This window comes from Camelus ferus, chromosome 7 (genome assembly GCF_009834535.1).
Source record: "Camelus ferus isolate YT-003-E chromosome 7, BCGSAC_Cfer_1.0, whole genome shotgun sequence".
Classification (NCBI taxonomy): Eukaryota; Metazoa; Chordata; class Mammalia; order Artiodactyla; family Camelidae; genus Camelus; species Camelus ferus.
Window position 1 is genome coordinate 9,584,508 of NC_045702.1, and position 22,957 is coordinate 9,607,464.

Consider the following 22,957-nt stretch of genomic DNA (forward strand, 5'->3'; position numbering starts at 1 on the left):
AATGTATGTTCTTGGCACATGCAAAATTACCAGAAGAGTAAGAAAAATGCCATTTCCCCCTGACTTACTCCATCAGCTCTAGTCTTAGGCCCTGCAATGCATTTGATGTGGTACAATGAGGAAAAAGGATCATATGTAAGTCTTATATGAGCTATCCTCCATGACCCCTTATATATCACACTAAATAATTAAGCTCTAATCTCAAACAACCAGCTCCATGCATAAAAAACAAAAACCTCTACTATTAAAATTGGCTTCATTCATCAAGGATTTATTGCTCACCTCACTTCTGTCAGGAATTGTGCTAGGTGCTGGGGGTAGAAAGATAAAAGACATGACACTCTTACTTTTAAAAAAAATACATTCTTTTACTTTACCTTTGTAAGAGTACAAGGATACTTGGGAGAAGATTCTCATTCTGAGCCCCAAATTTAGCCAGAGCACTCACAGCAGCTATAATGAAGCATAAAATGAAACAGCATAAATATTAACTTCTCAGAGTTAAGCAATAATCATTCAAAAAAAGTTACATTTTCTCATGTTCAGTGGGAATAAACTATTGTCTTATTGTGTATTTCTTGATCTTATTTCTTTGATCCATTTAAGCATAAATAGAAATTGGCAGAGCTCTGAATAGGAAAACCCTCCATGCATTGAGGAAAGAGGACCATATGTAAGTCTTATATGAGCTGTCCTCCAGGCTGACCCCTAATATACCACACTTAATTAATCTCTAATCTCAAATGACCAGCCCCATGCATAAAAAAAAAAAACCCTCTATTATTAAAACTCACTTAATTCAACAAAGATTTATTGCTCATCTAATTTTTGTCAGGAATTGTACTAGGTACTGGGGATAGAAAGATAAAAGACATGGTCCCTGACCCCAAGTGGGAAAGACAGGTAAGTAAAGAGATAGTTACAACATAGCATAGTAAGTCCATGGCAGAATTATATCCAGGATGCTGTGTGAGTAGAAAAAGGAACTTAAGCCAGAATTGGTGGTGGAGAAGAAAGATAAGGAGCTGACAGTACCTGAGCTAAAGTCTGAAGAACAAGCAGAGTTAGCCAGAGGGAAAAGGCAGGAGAAGATGATTCAAGGCAGAGAGAATTAAAAGTATGAAAGCCCTGACCCCAGAGAAGAAAGTATGGTCTAATCCTGGAACTAGACACAGCTGAGTAAGGCTGAAGAGTAGACCTGAGTTGGAGAGCAGGAGATGAGTGAGTGACTAGAGATTAAGAAGAGCTTATGGTTTAATCTCAAAGTTATTATTAATGGTGTTAAATACAAGATAAATTTGTGTATTTGTAGCAGAGTGTGAAGAGTATGTTGGATATGTGGTGAGACTAACAAGCAGTCAGACTAGTTGGGCATCTGAAATGGATGGGAGTCTAATACAGCACCTGGGAAAACTGGAAAAAAAAAAGAATAAAGAAATAAGTATTAAGGAGACAGAATTGACAGGTCTTTGCCCAAGGACAGACAGGGTTATAAAACAATGGAATAAGGTTCTAGCTTTGAAACTGAGTGGATATTATAGGTGAGGAATTCAGTTTGGGAATTTCAAGTTGAATTTGAAGTGCCTTAGATAGTTAGGAGACATACAAGTTCAGGAAACAGCCATGACCTGCAATGTCACAGCCTATCAGTAGAGCTTTGAAAATGATCACCAGGAAGAATGTGTGTGGAGAAGACAAATCTCTAAAGGGAACTAACTTTTTAAAGAATGGAAGAGAAGCTCTATAAGTAAGACTGGGGAGTGACAGAAAGATGGAGGCTATTGAGGAAACCAAGGGAAGAGAGTTTCATGAAGTGTTTAGTCAACAGTACATCAAACTGACCGAGAGGTGAACAAAGATAAGAACATTAAAATGTCCAACCTGAATTTCCAACTAGCTTATAAGTAATTTTTTTAAAAAACAGTTTCAGAAGATTTTTTAAGAGACAGAACTACATTGTAGTGAGTTGAAGAGAAAATGGAAAATAAGTTCATAAAGGCAGCTAGTAACAGCTACTTCAAGTTTACCTGACAGGGGAATTATAGTCAGTCGTTAATCAGAGACAGTGGATCAAAAGAGGGCTTATATCTTTAACAGGAGATATCTGGACCTGTTCATATGCTAACGGGAAGTAACAATTAGAGAGGAGGAAGTAAAAAATTCCTAAGCCTGTTTAAAAAGTCACTTAAAAATGACAAGACACACAAATTTCACAGTCATCCATTCTTCTGGCCATAATTCTGAAAAGATGGATGATGCCATCACAGCCTTCCTCTCGTACTGAAAGTCAAGGGTTATCTGTCTCTGATAGAAGGCAGAAATCAGGATGGAAACTGGAATATAAAGAGCTACACATCTGGGCTTAAGTATGCTCCCAGATCCCACTGTCAAACAGACTCTGCAACTTCATTTTCTAATTTTATTACCACCCTGCTTGAGCCTAGCGTTTCAAAAGGCCAGCAGTTACATCATTATCAGTGTTCCAGTGACTCACCAGCTCTGACGGCCTCATTCTCCAGCACGACCCTATTAAAAATAAAGCGGATATACTTGGAGGGGACAGGTGTTCTGGGGCCCTCTTTGCCCAACAAGTGGAGAATCTTAGTAGCCAGAACAGTGTGTTCACAGTCCTCAATGAATTCACAAAGGTGGGCGAGACCTGCTTCTTTACTCTCAGGGTTCTCTTCCACGATGCTGATTATGCAGTCCACAATGGCCCGCTTATACTCAAAGCCTCCCTGGCGAAAGAGAAAACGACCATTCATTCTGAGAACACTTTTTAGAGAAATGCTTATACTCCAAGGCTCATGCTGTAACATTCAAATTTCATTTCCCTTCCCTTATGAAAGAAACAAAAGTGTTTTTTCCTCCAAGTAGGAAAGCCAAAGTAACAGCATGTTTAGTAATAAGACAGCAACCAGAATTGAGCACTTTTTGAGAGGCATGCTGAGATGATAAAGAAAGCTGCTGTAAATACTATAAGAATTTGAGTGCAACTTCCCACATTTAAGAAGTAGTCCACCTACATCATCTCGGAGCATGTTGGAGAGGAAAGTCATCATGACGCTGTGCTTTCGAGGGTATTTCTGACAGAGAGCACTAATTGCCTGCACAACCACCACCTGTAGAAAAACAAACAAAAAGTACATCCACCTTTATAATGACCGTACAACTACCACCGAGAGAAAACCACAGAAAGGACGTTCATCGTTATAACTTTAGCTTCTAAGCACACATTTCCTCTCATTTACTGCATGCTAAGGCGGCACTGCAGTTAACTAAAATGACAATAATGATTCTTCATGAAAGATAAGCAAGGAGACCTCAAAGGAAAATAAAACCAATGTAAAAATGAAGTGCATTCAAGAGACTCCACCATCCCTCTGCTCCAAGCAAACAAGCACATAAAAATTTTAAAGTGAACAGTAAAGCTAAATAGCTTAAACAGAAGAAATAGAAGAAATAGAGAAGGTTACCAAGGAACTACTTTACAAAATGGTTTCTAGGAAAATTTTACCACAACTTTAAAGATCAGTGTCAAGAAGTTGAAAGGGTGCGAGACTTTACCCTGCTTGCAAGCTAAGTTAATCTGCCACAGTTCCATGGATGCTAGAAAACACAGGACTTCTGGACCAGAGATGAAAGACAATTACTCACAGCAAAAGCAGGAGCCAGGGTATCAACATCTGGGGGTCAGTTTCCTGAATCCCAATTCCGACAGGACAGTGTAAAAAGAGCCAGATAATACTTGACCCTGCAGTAGGCTGCAGTACAGGAGAATCTGAGGTAGGGAACTTGAACATTTTACAGTGGGCAGTAAGCATGCCAGTCCTTTATTCTGAAGGGAAACATCATCTTTATTACACTGGGCAATGAGCATGTTTGCCTTTTGCTCTAGAGGGAGCATTAACTGTATCTTCTAGGGCTGAATGGAAACCTGCCCTTTACTTTTAGAGGAAGATGCTGTATCTTTTAAGGCTGGAAGATATCTTGCACTACACAAAGAGAACAAAGAGTAGTGAGTGCCTAACTTACAGGGTGTGTAGAAATCCAAGAAATTCATGGAGACTTGAGAATTGTCTACCAACAACTAATAGTCCCAAATCTATATACATTGTTTCAGAGCATAGAAAATGAAGGAAAACATCCACAATCTTTATGAAGCAATGATACCTAAACCTAATAAAGATGGTATACATGCAAAAAGAAAAATTACAGACGGAAATCAGTTATGAATATTGATGTACAAATTCTAAGTGATATATTAGCTAGCAGACTCCAACACAACAGTAAGAAAATAACATGCCATGATGAAATGGAATTTATGCCAAGAATGCAAGACTGGTTCAACATTAGAAAATTAATACAATTCATCAACATTAATGAGTTTAAGGAGAAAAGTCATATAATTATATCCATAGATGCTGAAAAACGTCTGATAAAATCCAACACTCATTCCTAGCAAAAATTCTTAAACAAAATAGGAATGGATGGACCCTTCCATTTTAAACACACACACACACACACACACACACACACACACCCCTCTCAGTCCTATTGCCAGCATATTCCTTAATAGCCCCAAGAGTCATATACATTAAGGTCAGAAACAATTTAAGGATGCTACTATTTCTATTATTTGACAGTATTCTGGAGATATTAATCAATGCAATTAGACAGGAGAAAACGATTAGAGGAATAAGAACTAGAAAATAAAAGACAAAACCATCTTTATTTACAAATGACATGACAGTATAATCTGGAAACCACAGAGAATCAATGATAAAACTAACTCAACTCAGTAAGGTAGTAGACTATAAAATTAACATGCAAAAATAATACTGTTCATATACACAAATAATAACAAGGTAGAAGATACGAGTAAAAAAGATATAAATAGCAACAACAATAAAGATAAAATACCTAAGAAAAGAACTTTTCAAATACTCAAAATTAAAAGATACTATAAAATATTCTAAAAAGGCACAAAAGTAGACTTGAACAAATTAAAAATATCCCTTGTTCTTGGTTAGGATATCTCAACATCGTCAAGAGATTTATTCTCCCCTAAGTTAACTTATAAACTTCATGTGATCCCCATAAAAATACCAATGAAATTTTTTATGAAACTAGACAAGTTAATACTTAAGTTCATAAGGAAAAATAAATATGTAAGAATAGCTAGGGAAACAATAAAAATAAAGAACTATGAGAGGGGACTAAGAGATACTAATACATCCTATGAAACTTCTATATTTAAAATAGTGTGTGGTACTGATGTATTTTTTTAATTTAGTTTTTTGGGTGGGGATAATTAGGTTTAGTTATTTATTATTATTTTTTTTAATAGAGGTACTGGGGATTGAACCCAGGACCTCATGCATGCTAAGCATGCGCTCTACCACTGAGCTATACCCAACCCCGCTATTAATAGAGACAACAACAGAATAGAATAGAAAGCCCCCAAATAGGCCCAAGTACATATGGAACATTAGTATATGGTAAAGGTGGTATCTCAAATGCTGGGGCAAAGACAGCCTTTTAAATGAAACTTTTGGGGGGGCAACTGGATAGTCATGGAAAAGGATAAGATTACATACATTTCTTAGTCTATATATAATTTAAAAATCCAAGGAGGCAAATACTTAAATGCAAAAAGTAAAACTATACATATACTAGAAGAAAACATGGGTAGAATAAATGCACCCATTCAGATTCTACAATCTGAAGAGAAAGTCTTTCTAATTAATTATTAATCAAAAGTCCAACCCAATAAAAGAAAAGATCAACAAATCTAACTACATAAAAATTTTAAAAGTGTGCATAATAAAAGACATTATAAGAAAAACTAAAAGATAAATGACAAACTGAGAGAAAATACCATAGCACATTTCAGATAAAGAACTAATATCCCTAATATATAAAAAAATTTAATTGAGGAAACAAAAGACCAAAAATCTTATAGAATATGGGGGAAAGATATGAACAGACAATATTCAAAAAGAGATATTAAATGATCTTTAAAAATATGCAAAGATGTTTAACTTCTTTCATGATAAAAGAAATTCAAATTAAAGCTACACTGAGATACCCTTTCTCACCCATCAGGTTGGCAAAACTTCAAAATACTCTATAGGTGAAGCTATTGGGAAACTGGCACTCATACATTGCTGGTAGAATTTAGCATACTCTACAAAACTATATATTTACCCTTCAGTCTAGCATATGAACTAGGATTCACCCTGAGGACACACCTCCAACATTTCAAGAAAACATATACACAAGGTTATCCACTGTGGCATCACTTGTAATCACAAAATACTGCAAGCTATCTAAGTGTTCAAGGATAGGAGATTCGTTCAATAAATTGTATTTCAAAATGACCATCATAAACTCCCAAGGTTCCCCAAAGATTCAAAATGTCCACTTGAGAGCATAGGCTAAGTTTGTTTTTTAAAAGTAGATACACACTAGAAGAGAGTAAATCGGGTCAGCTATACTTCTTGATTAAGAACTAAATAAGACTTTAAATAAGACTTAATTCTTCTAACTGAAATTTACTGTTTTGTTTTTATTATCACTTGACACATTCTCACCAGTTCTATTCAACACTGTATTGGAAGTCCTAGCCATTTTAATAAGACAAGAAAAAGAAAGGACAGGTATTTGGATAGGAAATGATGTAAAACCGTCTTTATTCACAGATAACATGATTATTTATATACACAATCCTAAGGAATGTATATAACAACTAGTAGAAGCAGTAAAGGTGCTTAGCAAGAATATCGAGTTATAGGAAAGGTTTTTTTAAAAGTATTTTTTATATACTAGCAGCAAACAATGAAATAGAAATTTTAATTAAATGGAATAAAAAACATAAAATTTTTAGATATAAATTTAACAAAAGACATGCAAGACCTCTAGAGTAAATGCTACAAAACATTGCTCAAAGAAATTAAAGAAGACCTAAATAAATGGAGAGGTATACCATATTTATGAACTGGAAGAATAAATATTAAGATGTCAGTTCTCCCCAAACTGACTATGGATTCAACACATTCCCAATTATAATCCCAGCAGGCTTTGTTTTACAGAAATTATAAGATGGTTCTAAATTTTATATGGAAATGCAAAGGAACTAGAATATTAAAAAAGGACAAAGTTGGAAGACCACACATTTAAGAGGTACCATAAAGCTACATTAATCAACAAAGTGTGGTACTGGCACAGGACTGACAAATAGATCAACAGAATATAATAAGGAGCCCAGAAATATGCCTACAATTATCTGGTTATCTGCTTTTTAGACAAAGATGCCTAGGCACTCCAATGGGGAAAGAAAGTTTTCTAAGCAAATTATGCTGGAATGACTGGAAAAAAGTATGGAAAAAAAATGAATTTATCACACACAAATACTCATTCAAGTTGGATCACAGGCCAAAATGTAGAAGCTAGAACTGTAAAATATTTAGAAAAAAATATAAAATATCTTTAAGATTTGGTAATAGACTAAAGTCTTAGAACACAGAAAGCAGTAACTGTGAAAGAAAAACATTAATAAATTAGACTTCATAAAAATTTAAAACTTCTACTCATCAAAAGTCACTGTTAAGAAATAGGTAAGCCAGCGACTAGAAGAAAACATGATTGTATTTAAACTTTTACCTTGAACTCATCTGAGATTTCAGACACAAAAGATGATATCTGCTTCATAAGCCTATCCACACTGCTCTCACTTCCTGTTTTGAGGAGTGTAGTAATGGCCAGGGTAGCAATACTTCTGTTTGAGTCTGTGATCAAGTTTTCTAAGTCTAGGTTGCAGGCAGTAACAGCAGAGGGGTGCTTCATTGCCACCTTGTCAAAGGGCAAGAAAAAAAAATAAGCAAATTGCTATGGATAAAGACCAGAACTTTAAAAAATAAGGGAAGAAGGAAATAAAAATTTTAATTACGGTAAATGGCTTTTTAAAATGTAAATAGGACAACATAGGTTAAAAAGTGATTGTTTCAGGATGAACGGTACCAGTTAAAAAGGTGTGATGTATCATTTGATAAGTGATTACCTGCCAGTCATAGTATAGCACAGCACTTTCTCATCCCAGGTTTCTATAACATTTGTAACAGTATCAGTATGTATAACAGTATAAGTCTGTCTTCTATTACAGTTGACCTGTTTTTCTTTATAATAGATGTGTTCATGAATAGCTATTCTACTAGATGTTAGAATCTCTGAGAACAGGGCCTAGAATGATAAACACTGCCCAGACTCTTAATATCTTATCACTTAGAAAACACTTCTATATTTAAGCAAGCAAACTCCAGTCAAACTGGATCGCTCATGGTCATTAAAACGTGTCTGTCATTTTCCTGCTTCTTTGCTTTTGTTGATGACGTTCACCTCTCTGCCTATCCCAATACTGGTAAAAAAAAAAAAAAAAAAAATCCTTTACCCACAATTCTAAAATTCTAAAAACTCAGCAAAGTATTGGCATCAAAATTCACTTAACAACAAAACATGACCCAAACTAGTGTAAAACTAAGTCTTAATATATTCCACTTAGCAAGGACAGCCATATGTACAAAGAAGAAATATTAATGTGTCTAAAGGTGGAGTGCTGCTCCAGGCCCGATGACGTTAGTATGCAAAATAAGAGACAGCAATACATTAGCTCCCTGAAATTCATAAAATACTGAATTCTGACACACATCTGGCTCCAAGATTATAGATGAAGGAATGTGGACCTACACCAACTCTTTAAAATATAATTCATATTGTTGTTCTATAAAGGCTTCTTCCATAAAGGCTGCTCTAAACTTCTCTCTCCTTCAATTGTTCATACAATTAATTTATAATCGATTACATACCACTGCATTATGACAAGTTTTCTACTACATTAAACTTTCATTTAAAACTTTTATAGCTATTTAATTCATTCCATGTTCCTATATTGTATCTTCTAGACTTATGCTATAATATGTATAAGTATATACTTATAATATGGTAGCCAACAGCCACATGTGACTATTAAGCATTTGAAATGTGGCCACTCCAAACTGAAGTATACTGTCAATATAAAATAGACACTAAATATCAAAGACTTAATATCAAAAAACAGAAGGTAAAATGTATCTGCAATAATTTTATACTGATCACATGTTGATATGACATTTTATTAGGTAACTAAAGTATATTATTAAAATTAATCTCATCTTAGAAAATGTTAATGTGGTTACAATAAAATTTAAAATTACATATGTGAATCAGCACTGTTCAAGACTAGCACTGTCCAAGAAAATTTTCTGCAATGATAGAAATGTTCTATGTCTGCACTGCCCAGTATGATAGTCACTAACTACATGTGGCTACTGAGCACATGAAGTGTGACTAGAATGATGGAGGAACTAAATTTTTAATTTTATTTAATTCTAATTAATTAGAATGGAAACAGCCACTTATGGCTAAAGCCCATCATACTGGAGAGTAAGGCTCTTGACTATGAAGTGCTTGAAAGTCAGAAATGAATTATAATCTTTAGTTGAATAATAGTAAAAATGCCATACTTAAGGCCACAAATACAAATGAGATGCTATAGAAGTAAAGCTCATAAGTCATATCTACTAACTTTGGAGAGAAAGCCAAATGGTTCAATTTAAGGTTTCTGAATCAAACACTGATATGTCAATAGTTAGCAAAGGTTCACATACCTTGTTCAAGGTCCTCACAGCTGCATATCTCAAAGCTGGCTTAGGAGAGCTACAGAAAAGCTGAAGAACTAGAAAAAAAAAATCACTGTGAATATAGCTCATTTCATCATATATCATATTTCCAAAAACACAGTACATAAAGAATCATATTCAAAATATGCATAAAGTAATTAGATCACAGCATCAGAAGTTCACATGAAAAAATAGAAAAGTCACTCTTTGTTGAGTTATAAAAACTTTAAATATGGAAACAGTTGATTAATTTTTCTACAAAAATTTAACAAACCCATTAATGTCTGGATTTAAAGAGTAGGAATATTTATAGTTATAAGAGCAAACAGGCTTTTTAAACATTAAGGAGAACTGAAGGCATTAAAATTACTTTTTTCTAAGTAAAAAAATTTTTAATGTTTTTTACATGGGGAAATGGTAACTTCAGAAAAAGAATTATAGCTATCCCTCCGTATCTGCAGGGGACTGGTTCTGGGACCTCCAACAGATACCAAATCTGAGGATGCTTGAGACTCTTATATGAAATTTCGTAGTTCAGTCAGCCCTTGGTATCCACAGGTTCTACACTGAGGATTCACTCAACTGTGAACTGATTTGGTTGAACCTGTGGGATGCAGAACCTGCGGATATAGAGGGACAACTGTAATTAAGTAAAGAACCACTGAAATAAATAATCCACATATCAGAATGTAAAGGCTATATATAGAGAGCTAAGGTTCAGAAATAATTATCCTGTAGACCTATGGAACTTAAAGCAAAAATGTAAGAAAATAAATAAAAGCCAGCTATCAAACATACAACTAACCTGAAACAGCAGGTGCCAACTCCCTTGCAGTACAATTAGGAAGATGGATGATAGCTGAAGCAGCTTCATAAATAACCATTTCATGTTTATTTCGCAAGCAGCTCTCAATGAAATCAAAGACTGGACTTTCATGGCTGACAATAAATATACATAGGCCATAATTAGATACTAAAAAGAACAGAGGAAATATGCATACTAGTTAAAAGCACAGGCAGAATCAGAAGCACTTCGGGATTCATAAATGAAGGACCTCTGAACATTCACTCCCCCATAAAAGCAATGAGAGCACTGGCATAAATTTTCAAAATCAACTTTCTCAGCACTCTAGTAGTTAGCCAAAGGCTTGCAAAAACCCTAGTAACATTTATTCAGGAGGAACAGCTGAATCTTCATAAGAACAGTAAGCTTTCTAGTGTTTTAACTTGCTCTATTTCATGCCGTCTTCCCAGTTTCACGGTAGCCTTGGAAACCAGCAGCCTCAGAACTCCACTAGTTATGAAAGCCAGCAGCCTAGTAGCCAGTGAAGGAAGGAGATTAATTTGGAGGGCCAACAAAAGCCCTGTCCCCAGAGAACTGTCACTCCTTGACCTGACTGGACCTAAAACCCTCCCTAAAAAAACCCCATTTGTGGAGTTAATCTTTACTTCACCTGACTCATAGGTCATTCAGTGAGCAAAACCCTATACCGAGGATCTGACCCCCCACAATGAGCAGCAATTATTTAACATTGTAGTTGCCAGAGGAAGTGATTCTAGTTGTGGCAAACAAAAGGCTGGCCAAAAAAACTCAAAAGGAAAATCTAAGAAATGAGACACCTATAAGGGGCTTTAGTAATTTCTGACATATTTCTGGGGATCTAGAAGGCTGTGCAATGCCAGGAAAGACCTGACAGAGCTCTAATCTCTCATCTATGCTAGACTGTGAGTTTCTGCACAAGTAGGAAGTAAACACTAGGGCAGAGTTATAAACTGCCAGAGCATAGAAGGCATGCCCCAACACACGAAGTGCTCACTGGAAAAAAAAAGCAGGAGACATGTTGGTCAAAAGCATTTAAGAAAATCTGTCAAATCATTATCTGAAGATTCAGCTAATCATGCAGAGATTTTAGTGGCCACACATGACAAAGAATAAGGATGGCAGAATTAGTCAAGAAAAGTCATTAAACAAACAATAACAACAATAGCAACAATAATAAACTCTGAGGATGGAGAAGGGGGAAATATGATTACCAGAGATACCACATTATTTTAAATATCCAGTTTTTGACAAAAAGCTATGACACACACAAAGAAATAGTAAGGTATGGGCCCATATTTAGGGAAAAAAAGCAGTCAAAGAGATTATTCTTGAGGAAGCCCAAAGGTTGCCTTTACTAAGCAAAGACTTTAAGTCAACTAATATAAATATGTTCAAAGAAGTAAAAGAAAGCATGTCTAAAGAACTGAAGGAAATTAAAAAGTTGAAGGCATGACATCATGCCTCACGGAAGAAAGAATACCAACAAAGGGATTAAAATGAATTTTTTTTAAAGGAACCAAACAGAAACTCTGGATTTGAAAAGTACAATAATTGGAACAAAAATTTCAATTCCGCTTGGATAAAAAAACAAGAACCTACAATATACTGCCTACAAGAGACTCACTTTAGGGTGAAAGACACACATAGATTGAAAGTGAGGGGATGGAAAAAGATACTTCATGCAAATTAAAATGACAAGAAAGCAGGGGAAGCAATGCTCATATCAGACAAAACAGATTTTAAAACAAAGTCCATAAAAAAAGACAAAGAAGGACACTATATAATGATAAAGGGGTTAACAAAAGAAGAGAATATTACACTCATTAACATGTGTACACCCAATGTAGAAGCACCTAAATAGATAAAGTAAATACTAACAGACATAAAGGGAGAAACTGACAGTAATACAATAATAGTAGGAGACTTTAACATCCCAGTAACATCAATGGACAGATCTACCAAACAGAAAATTCAATAAGGCAACAGAGATCCTAAATGACACAATAAAACAGTTGGACTTAATTGACAGCTACAGGACACTACATCCAAAAAACACCTGGAATCCAGAATTCTTTTCAAGCATGCATGGAACATTCTCTATGTTAGACCACATACTAGGACACAAAACAAACCTCAACAAATTTAAAAGTATAGGAATTATTTCAAGCATCTTCTCTGACCTTAACAGTATGAAACTAGAAATCAACCATAGAAAGAAAAATGGGGAAAAAATGGTCACATGAAGACTAAACAGCATGCAACTTAAAAAAAAAAAAAGTCTGTGATGAACTCGAAGAGAAAAATCAGAAAAAACCTTGAGACAAACAACAATAAAAACACAACTTTACAAAATCTATGGGATGCAGCAAAAGCAGTTCTAAGAGGGAAGTTTCTAGTGATACAGGCCTTCCTCAAGGAGCAAGAAAAATCTCAAACAACCTAACTTACTACTTAAAAGAATTAGAAAAAGGAATAATAAAGACCAGAAAGAAAATAAAAAGATCAAAAAACAATAGAAAAGATCAATAAAAGCAAGAGCTGGTTTTCTGAAAGGATAAACAAAATGTACAAACCTCTAGCCAGGTTCACCAAGGAAAAAAGAGAGAGGACCTAAATAAACAAAGTAAGAAATGAAAGAGGAAAAATAACAACCAATTCCACAGAAAACAAAACAAAAAAATCACAGTATTATAAACAGTTATATGCCAACAAATTGGACAACCTAGAAGAAATGGACAAATTTCTAGAAACATAGAGTTTGCCAAAATTGAGTCAAAAAGAAACAAATAATTTGAAGATACCAATCACTAGAAGTGAAATAGAATTAAAAAAAAAAATTCCCTGCAAACCACAGTCCAAGATGGCTTCACTAAAGAATTCTACCAAACATACAAAGAATTTATATCTATTCTTCTCAAACTATTTCAGAAAACTGAAGAGGAGGAAACACTCCCAAAGTCATTCTATGAAGCCACCAACACTCTGATAGCAAAACCAGACAAGGACACCACAAAAAAAAAAAAAAAAAAAAAAAAAGGAAGAAAATCACAGGCCACTATCTTTGATGAATATAGATGCAAAAATCCTGAACAAAATTTTAGCAAACCAAATTCAACAGTACATACAAAGGATCACATACCATGATCATGCTGGATTCATTCCAGGATTGCAAGGATGGTTTAACATATGCAAATCAATCAATGTGCTATACCACATTAACAAAAAAGGGGCAAAAACATCACAAAAGCTATTTACGACAAACCCACAGCCAACATAATATTCAACGGCGAAAAGCTGAAAGCCTTCCCACTAAATTCATGGATGCCCACTATCATCATTTCTATTCAACCTAGTACTAGAAGTCCTAGCCACAGCAATCAGACAAGAAAAAGAAATAAAAGGTAACCAAATTGGAAGGGAAGAGGTAAAGCTGTTATTATATACAGATGATGTGATACTGTATACATAAAACCCCATAGACTCTGCACAAAAACTACTATGACTAACAAATGAATTCAACAAGGTAGCAGGATACAAGATTCATATAGAGAAATCAGTTGTATTTCTTTGTACTAATAATGAAATAACAGAAAGAGAAAGTTAAAAAAAAAAAAAGTCCTGTTTAAAATCACATTGAAAAAATAACTGCCTAGAAATAAACCTAACCAAGGAGGTGAAAGATCAGTATGCTGAGAACTATGAAACACTGATAAAGGAAACTGATGATGATGCAAATAAATGGGAAAGATATCTCATGCTCTTGGATTGGAAGAATCAATATTGCTAAAATCGTCATACTATGCAAATTAATCTCCAGATTTAATGTGATCTCTATCAAATTACTCAGAACATTTTTCACAGAAATAGAACAAATAATTCTAAAATTTACATTGAAATCACAAAAGACACAGAATTGCCAAAGTAATCCTGAGGACAAAGAACAAAGCTAGAGGCATAACTCTCCCTGGCTTCAGACAATACTACAAAGCTACAGTAATCAAAACAGCACAGCAATGGCACAAAAACAGATAATACAGATCAATGGAACAGAATAGAGAGCCCAGAAATAAACCTATACACCTACAGTCAATTAATCTTTGACAAAGGAGGCAAGAATATTCAATGGAGAAAAGACAGTCTCTTCAGCAAGTAGTGTTGGGAAAGCTGGACAACCTTATGTAAATTAATGAAATTAGAACACTCCCTCACACCACATACAAAAATAAACTCAAAATGGCTTCAACACCTAAATATAACACATGACACCATAAATTTCTTAGAAGAGAACACAGGTAAAACATTGTCTGACATAAATCGTCACAATCTTTTGGTCTCTGAAGGCAAAAGAAATAAAAGCAAAAATAAACAAATGGGACCTAATCAAACTTAAAAGCTTCTGAACAGCAAAGGAAACCATCAACAAAATGAAAAGACAACCTACGGAATGGGAGAATATATTTGCAAATGATGCAAATAACAAGGGCTTAATTTCCAAAATTAATTTCCAAACTCTACATCAAGAAAACAAACAATCCAACTTAAAAAATGGGCAGAAGACCCAAAAAGACATTTTGCCAAAGAAGATATACAGATGGCCAACAGATACAGAAAAGATGATCAACACTAATTATCAGAGAAATGCAAATCAAAACCACAATGATGTATCATTGCACATCTGTCAGTATAGCTATCATCGAAAAGTCTATAAATAATAAATGCTGGAAAGGGTGCATAGAAAAGGGAACCCTTGTACACTGTTGATTGGAATGTAAATTAGGGCAACCACTATGGATAACAATATACAGGTTCCTTAAAAAACTAAAAATAGAGCTACCATATGATCCACCAATTCCACTCCTGGCATATATCTAAAAAAAGACAAAAACTTTAATTCAAAAAGATACGTGCACCCCAATGTTCATAGCAGCACTGTTCACAATAGCTAAGAGATGGAAGCAACCTAAGCGTCCATAAACAGATGAATGGATAAAGATGTAAGATATAGAGATATAATGGAATATTACTCAGTCATAAAAAAGAATCTGCAGCAACATGGATGGACCTACAGAATACCATACTAAGTGCAGGAAGTGCAGTAAGTCAGACAGAGAAAGATAAATATTATATGATACCTTTTATATGTGGAATCTAAAAATAATACAAATGAATCTACTTACAAAATAGAAACAGACAGAAAACAAATTTATGTTTACTAAAGGGAAAAGGGGGAGTAGGGATAAATTAAGATTAAGGGATAAACAGGTATACACTACTATACAGAAATAAAACAGGTAAGCAATAAGGATTTACCATATAACCCAGACAACAATATTCAGTATCTTGCAATAACCTACAATGAAAAATAATCTAAAATATATATACATACATATAACTAAATCACTTCTTTGTACACCTGAAACTAATACAATATTATAAATCAACTATACTTCAATTTAAAAAAAGAGAGTTTGGAAACAATGAAAATTTTTTTTCAAATCTACAATTCAATAGTTAATTTGCATTCACAGTAGAAAAAACTCAGTAAACCTGAAGATAGGTAGAATGAGGTAATTCAGCTGAGAGAGTAAAAAAAAAAAAGAATGAAGAAAACAAAACAGCGTCTTGGAGACCTGTGCAATATGACCAAGTATGCCAGTATTTGATAGGAGTCCCAGAAGGAAAGAGGCAATGGGACAAAAGGAATATCTGGAGAAATATTGGTCAAAAACTTCCAAAATTTGATTTTTAAAAAGCCATTAATCTACGTACTTGAGAATCTCAACAAATCCCAATAAGATAAATACAAAGAGACTCACGAAGAGACACACCGTAAGTCACAGTGCTGAAAGCATAAGACAAAGAGAAAATCTTGACAGCAGCAAGATAAAAGATACTCATCACATTGTACAGAGGAGAATCAATACAATTAATGGCTGATTTTTCACCTGGAACAACAGAACAGAGAATGCCATATTCAAAGAACTGAAATTAAAAAATAAGAATTCTCTACCCAACAGAACTATCCTCTAAAAATGAAGGCTAAAAAAGGACATTTCTAGATAAGCAATGACTGAGAGAATGCATTGCTAACATACCTGATTTATAAAAAATAATAAAGAAAGTGTGTTAGACTGAAAGACTGACTCCAAACAATGACATGAATAATCAAGGAGAAAAAAGGGCACTAGAAATGGTAAATATGTGAGTTGATATAAATGATTCTATAAATAATTTTTTTCATTTCTTAATTATTTTAAATGACATAAAGTTGTATAAAGCAGTAATTATAACACTGCATTGTTGGATTTATAATGCATACACATAATATACATGACAATAATAGCAAAGAGGAGTGTGGAGAGATCAGAACTAACTAGAGCAAAGATTCTACATTTTACTAAAACTAATTTAGTCTTATTCTGAAGTAGACTGTGGTAAGTTAAAATGCATAATCTAATCCTTAGAGAAACAACTTTTTAAAAATAAAAATACTGACAGAGAAATTAAAATGACACACTGAAAACATTTATTTAACACAAAAGAAGGCAGTCAAAGAGGAAGAAAGGGACAAAAAGACAAGAAACTTATACAGAACAAAGAGCAAAATGGAAAGGTAAATACAACAATATCAATAATTATATTAAATGTGAGTGGTCTAAACACCCCAACCAAAAGATAGAGATTGCCAGACTGGATAAAAAAGCAAGATGTACTGTCTACAAAAGCTACACATTAGATTCAAAGATACAAATAGGATGAAAGTGAAATGATGGGAAAAGATATGTGATGCAAACAGTAATTCCTAAGAGAACAGGAGTGGTTCTTTTAATACAGATAAATAGAATTTCAGATAAAAATATTACAACAGACAAAAAGAGATACTTCATAATGAGAAAGAAATCAAAACATCAGGATGATATAACAATGATAAATGCATACATACTTAATAACAGAGCATCAAAATACATGAAACAAAACTTGACAAAATGACAGGAAAAACAGACCATTTAACAATAATAGTTGGAGATGTCTATACCTACCCAATATTTGAGAGAACAACTAGACAGAAAATCATCAAGGATATAGAGGACTTGAGCAACTTAATCACGCAACTCAGCCTAGAACATTCAACCCAGTGACTGTAAAATACACATTCTTTTCAAGTCCATATGGACAGTTCTCATGGACAGATTAAATGCTAGTCATAAAACAAATCTCAATAAATTTAAAAAGACAAATCATCAAAGCATGTTCCCCAACCACAACTGAGTTAAATTATAAATCAACAACATAAAATAAAACAGAGAAATCCCCAAATATATGGAAGTTAAAGAACGTATTTCTAAGTAACTCATGGATCAAGAATAAACCAAATGGAAAACAAGAAAATATCTGAAACCAAATGACAACAAAAACACAATATATCAAAATTTTAGATGTAACTAAAGCAATTCTTGGAGAGAAATTTATAGCTGTAAACACCTATACCAGAAAAGAAGGCCACAAATCAATAATCTAAGCTTCCACAACAAAGAAATTAGAGAAAGAAGAGTTAAACCAAGCCCATAACAAGAAGAAAGTAAATTCAAAAACATCAGAGCAGAGATCAATGGACTAAAGTGCAGAAAAATAATAATTTTTAAAATATCCATGAAACTCAAAGTTAGTTCTTTGAAAAAATTCAACAATATTGACAAACCTTTAGCTAGACTAAACAAGATAAAAAAAGAATACAAATTACCAAAATCAGGAATGAAAAAGGGGACAACACTACTGACCCTAAAGAAATTAAAATGATTAGAAAGGAATATTATAAACAACAATACGCCAACAAATTAGATAACTTAGATGAAATGGCAAAATCTCTAGAAATACCAAACTACTAAAATTGACTCACAAAGAAATACAGAATCTAAACAGACTTATGAGTTACTTAAAATCTTTCCTCAAAAAACAAAAACAAACAAACAAACAAACAAAAAAACAGGTCCCAATGGCTTCACTGGCTAATTTTACCAACTATGTAAAGAAACAATACCAATCCTTCACAAACTCTTTCATAAAATAAATGAAGAGGGTATACTATCTCCCAACTAATGATGTGATGCCAGTATTATCTGGATAACAAAGACTGACAAATTTTCACAGGAAAACTACAGACCAATATTCCTCCTGACATAGACGTACAAACTCCTTAACAAAACATCAGCAAACTGAATCCACCAATACATAAAAAGAATTATATACCATAATTGAGTAGCATTTATCCCAGGAATGCAAAATTAATTTAACATCAACAAATCAATTTATGTTACATATCAAATTAACAATATAAAGGACAGAATCCACATGATCATTTTAACAAATGAAGAAAAAGCAATCAACAAAAATCTAACATCCACTCATGATAAATACTCTCAAAAAACTAGAGATTGAAGGAAATGCCCTCAGCTGATAAAGGGCATCTTCAGAAAATTCCATTAACATGAAGTTTCATGCTTTCTTCTTTAGCAGGACAAGGTAAGGGTATATGCTCAGCACTTCTACTCAACATTGTACTGAAGGTTCAAGATGGCACAATTAGGCAAAAAAAGAAATAAAAAACATCTAGTTTGGAAAGGAAGATATAAAGCCATCTTTGTTCAGAGATGACATGATCCTGTACATGAAAATCCCAAGGAACACACACACACACACACACACACACAAAATAAATGACCATAGCAAGGTTACAGACTACAAGATCAACATGCAAAAATAAAAAATCACCATATTTCTATAGTGGCAACAATTAATCCAAAACAGGCAGATTTTTTGTTGTAGAAACTCAAAGGTGATCCTAAAATTTATAAGGACCCAGAATAGTCAAAAAATTTTTCAAAAAGCTAAATATAGAAAGCAAACAATGATATATCCAAAAAGATAAAATAGAGAGTAATTCAATAATGGAAAACTTCAACTCCCTACTTTCAGTAATGGATAGAACATCCAGATAGAAAATCAGTAAGTGGGCTGGAACATTACAGAGCAAATTGACCTAGTAGACATATAGTGAACATTCTACCCAGCAACAGCGGAACACACAATCTTCTCAAGCGCACAGGGAACATTTTCCAGAATAGATCACATGTTAGGTCACAAAACAAGTCTTCAATTTAAGATGATTAAAATTATACCAAGTATCTTTTTCAACCACAATGAATGAAACTAGAAATCAATAACAAAAGGAAAACTGGAAAATTTATAAATATGTGGATATTCAACAATACACTCTTCAACTACCAATAGGTCAAAGAAGAAATCAAAGAGGAAATTAGAAAATACCTTCAGACAAACAAAAACATGGCATATCAAAATTTATGGGATGCAGTAAAAGCAGTACTAAGAGGGAAGTTTATAGTGAAAAACTACATATTTTCGAAATGCCATCTATGATAATATACATACAAAATCAAAAGGAACTGTCAGAGAAATTCCGAGAATTAACAAGTGAGCTTAACAAATGAGGGGTAAGGATCATTTTGTCCAAAACTGGTCTTCTGGCCACCCAGAAAGAAGCTAGGTTCCTAAGAACCTCCATAAAAACTGGACTCAGCCGTATCTGTAAGGTAATTGATTCTGCTCAACCACAAAGCTTGGACTCAAGCTCCTTCCCATCATACCAAAGGAGGGGCCAGTACTTCCCCAATCATAAAGGGGGTCATGGAGATTCCTGCTACTAGCATGCCAAGTCATACATCAAGCAAGGTTTGGATCCCGGCCCCTGATTATGCCGGGGAAGGGCTGCTTCCCCTCAAAATTTATGCTAAGCTGTCAGAATAGGTTATCATAATTTGTTGGCATGTTCATAGTAGTCTCTTCCAATCTTTTTTATTTCTGTGGCATCAGATGTAATGTTTGCCACATTACATTATTTCTGCATCTCATTCCTGATCACAACAGTGAGGGGCTGGTGCTCTAGTACTTAAAGCAATTTCAAAGCCTCAAAGCCCAAGGGCCATAATCCCTCTCTTAGGCTGAGAAAAATGCCTATAGACCTCTGTGCACTGTCCTAGGATGAAAGGGCAACGTGGGGCCCATCTATGAGTTTCTCCCAATGAACATTACTTCAGTAGGTTAGGTGTGAGGTCTGCTTACACATCTGTACCTGTCTGCATAAAAATTGTTACAGCAAGGTGGGCATCAAGTCAGGTTTCTACTATGGCTTTCTGGAAGTGGATCAAAGGATGAGAGGTCAAAGACTCATTCTGGCATTTTGGTAGCATGGCCAGTCACTGGGATGGCTGGTCTCACTAGCTGTCTGTGGGAAATAGCCCTAAAGTCCCAGTCAGTGAAAAACCTAGGGGATAAGATTGCCCAGGTTAGAACTTCTTGGTTATTATTAATGGTCTTGGTGTGACTGCCTCAGGAAGAGGCAAATTCAACTGAGGGGAAAGCTAAACAACCCCTGACAGAATTATATATACACAGGGAAGAGAAATAAGGATGCAAAACAAGAGCTGTGAACACTACTGCAAATGAGTAACGGAGGAGCATTTGCCCCACTATATATCTACACTATTATAAAGCTGTGATGATAGGGCAATGTTTTGCTGGTACAGGAACAGAAATATAGAGCAGTGGAGAACAAGAGCCCAGAAACAGACCAATGCACATAAGGATACGGGACCTACGGTAAAGCTGATACCACAGCAGTGGGTATAGACAGATATTTCAATAAATAGTGCTAGACTACTGGGTATCCAAATGGGAAAAAAATATTGCTATCTCATACCATATCCAAAAAATAATTCCAAGGTAAAGTACAGACCTAAAACATAAAAGCTAAACCTATAATGCTTATAGAAAATAATAGAAAAGCTATATTTGAGAATTTGGAGTAGAAAACATTTCTTGATCAAGATACCAAAAGTATTATTTCAAAAGTACAAGACTGGTATTGTATTTAAGAATGTTCTGTTCATTAAGATACCAAGAAAGGGAAGAGACAAACTTGAGTGGAAAAAGCTATTTGTAACATGTACAACCAACAAAGGACTCACATCTAGAATACATAAAGAACACCTAGAAATCGACGAGAATAAAGCAGATAACTCAAATCCTCATCACCCAAAAATGGGCAAAATTCCAACAGGTATTTAAAAAGAAAGAATATCCAAATGGCTAATAAATATACAAAAAGGTTCTCATACTCATTAGTAATTAGGAATTTACAAATTAAAACCACAATGATTTGACAAGGATGCCAAGACAACTGAGACAACTGCAAACTCTTACTGCAACTGGATATCCACATGTGAAAGAATGAAACTGGACTCCTACCTCACAGCATGTACAGAAATACCTCAAAATGTTTCAAAGACCAAAATGTAAAAGATAAAACTATAAAAACTCTTAGAAGAAGGAGGCACAGGTGTAAATCTTTCTGACCTTATATTAAACAATAGTTTCCTAGGTATAATACCAAAAGCAACCAAAGAAAAAAAGACAAATTAGACTTCATCAAAATTTAAAACTTTCGTACTTCAAAGGACACTATCAAGAAAATGAAAAGGCAACCCATAAATGGAAGGAAGTATCTGCAAATTGTGTATCTAATAAAGTTCTAGTATCCAAAATATATTTAACAACATTGACAGTTCAACAATAAGACAAATAACCTAATTTTTAAAATGAACAAATGATCTGAATAGACCTTTCCCAAAGAAGATATACACACGCCCAATAAGCACATGAAAAGATGCTCTGGCTTGTTAGAGAAACACAGCCTTCCCAGCTGTCAAACCTAGAACTTATTTGAATAACTTTTTTTCCAGTAAAACTTTTCCAATGGGGAAAAAAATCCCACAACAAGATATGTCTTCACACCTACTACAGTGTGTATAATAAAAAAGACAGACAATAATGAGTGTTGGTGAGGACGTGGAGAAATTGGAACCTTCATACACTGCTGGCAAGAATGTAAAATGGTGCAACCACTTTGGAAAACAGTTTGGCACTTAACAAAAAGGTAAACAGAGTTACACTATGACTAGGCAATTCTACTCACAGATAAATGTCCAAGAGAACTGAAAACATGTTCACATAAAAAATTATGAATGACTGCCAAGAGTGGCATTATTCATTATAGCCAAAGACTGGAAACAACCCAAATGTTCATTAACAGATGAACAGATGAATAAAATATGCTATAGCCACCCAGTGGAATATTACTCAGCCATAAAAGAATGAAGTACTGATACTTCTATAACACAGGTGAACATTGAAAGCACTACTGTAAGTGAAAGAAACCAAAAACAAAAGACCACATATTGTATGATTCCATTTATATGAAATGTCCAGAACAGGCAAATCCATAGAGACAGGAAGCAGATTAATGTTCTTTAGGGGTTGAGGAGAGGGTTGAATAGGGAGTGAC

At 34.3% G+C, this 22,957-nt stretch overlaps 1 protein-coding gene across 3 annotated transcripts in view; it reads right to left on the bottom strand.

The window, feature by feature from the left end:
• Window positions 1–22,957, bottom strand: part of COPG2 (COPI coat complex subunit gamma 2) — a 126,110-nt gene that overhangs the window by 70,828 nt on the left and 32,325 nt on the right. For all 3 annotated transcript variants that reach the window (XM_032483343.1, XM_032483342.1, XM_032483344.1), the window contains exons 10-15: window positions 10,522–10,655; window positions 9,705–9,772; window positions 7,666–7,854; window positions 3,027–3,122; window positions 2,495–2,738; window positions 378–453 (exon numbers count right to left, since the gene is read on the bottom strand). In XM_032483343.1, the coding sequence (XP_032339234.1) occupies window positions 378–453; window positions 2,495–2,738; window positions 3,027–3,122; window positions 7,666–7,854; window positions 9,705–9,772; window positions 10,522–10,655 (807 nt within the window). The remainder of the gene's footprint in view (window positions 1–377; window positions 454–2,494; window positions 2,739–3,026; window positions 3,123–7,665; window positions 7,855–9,704; window positions 9,773–10,521; window positions 10,656–22,957) is intronic.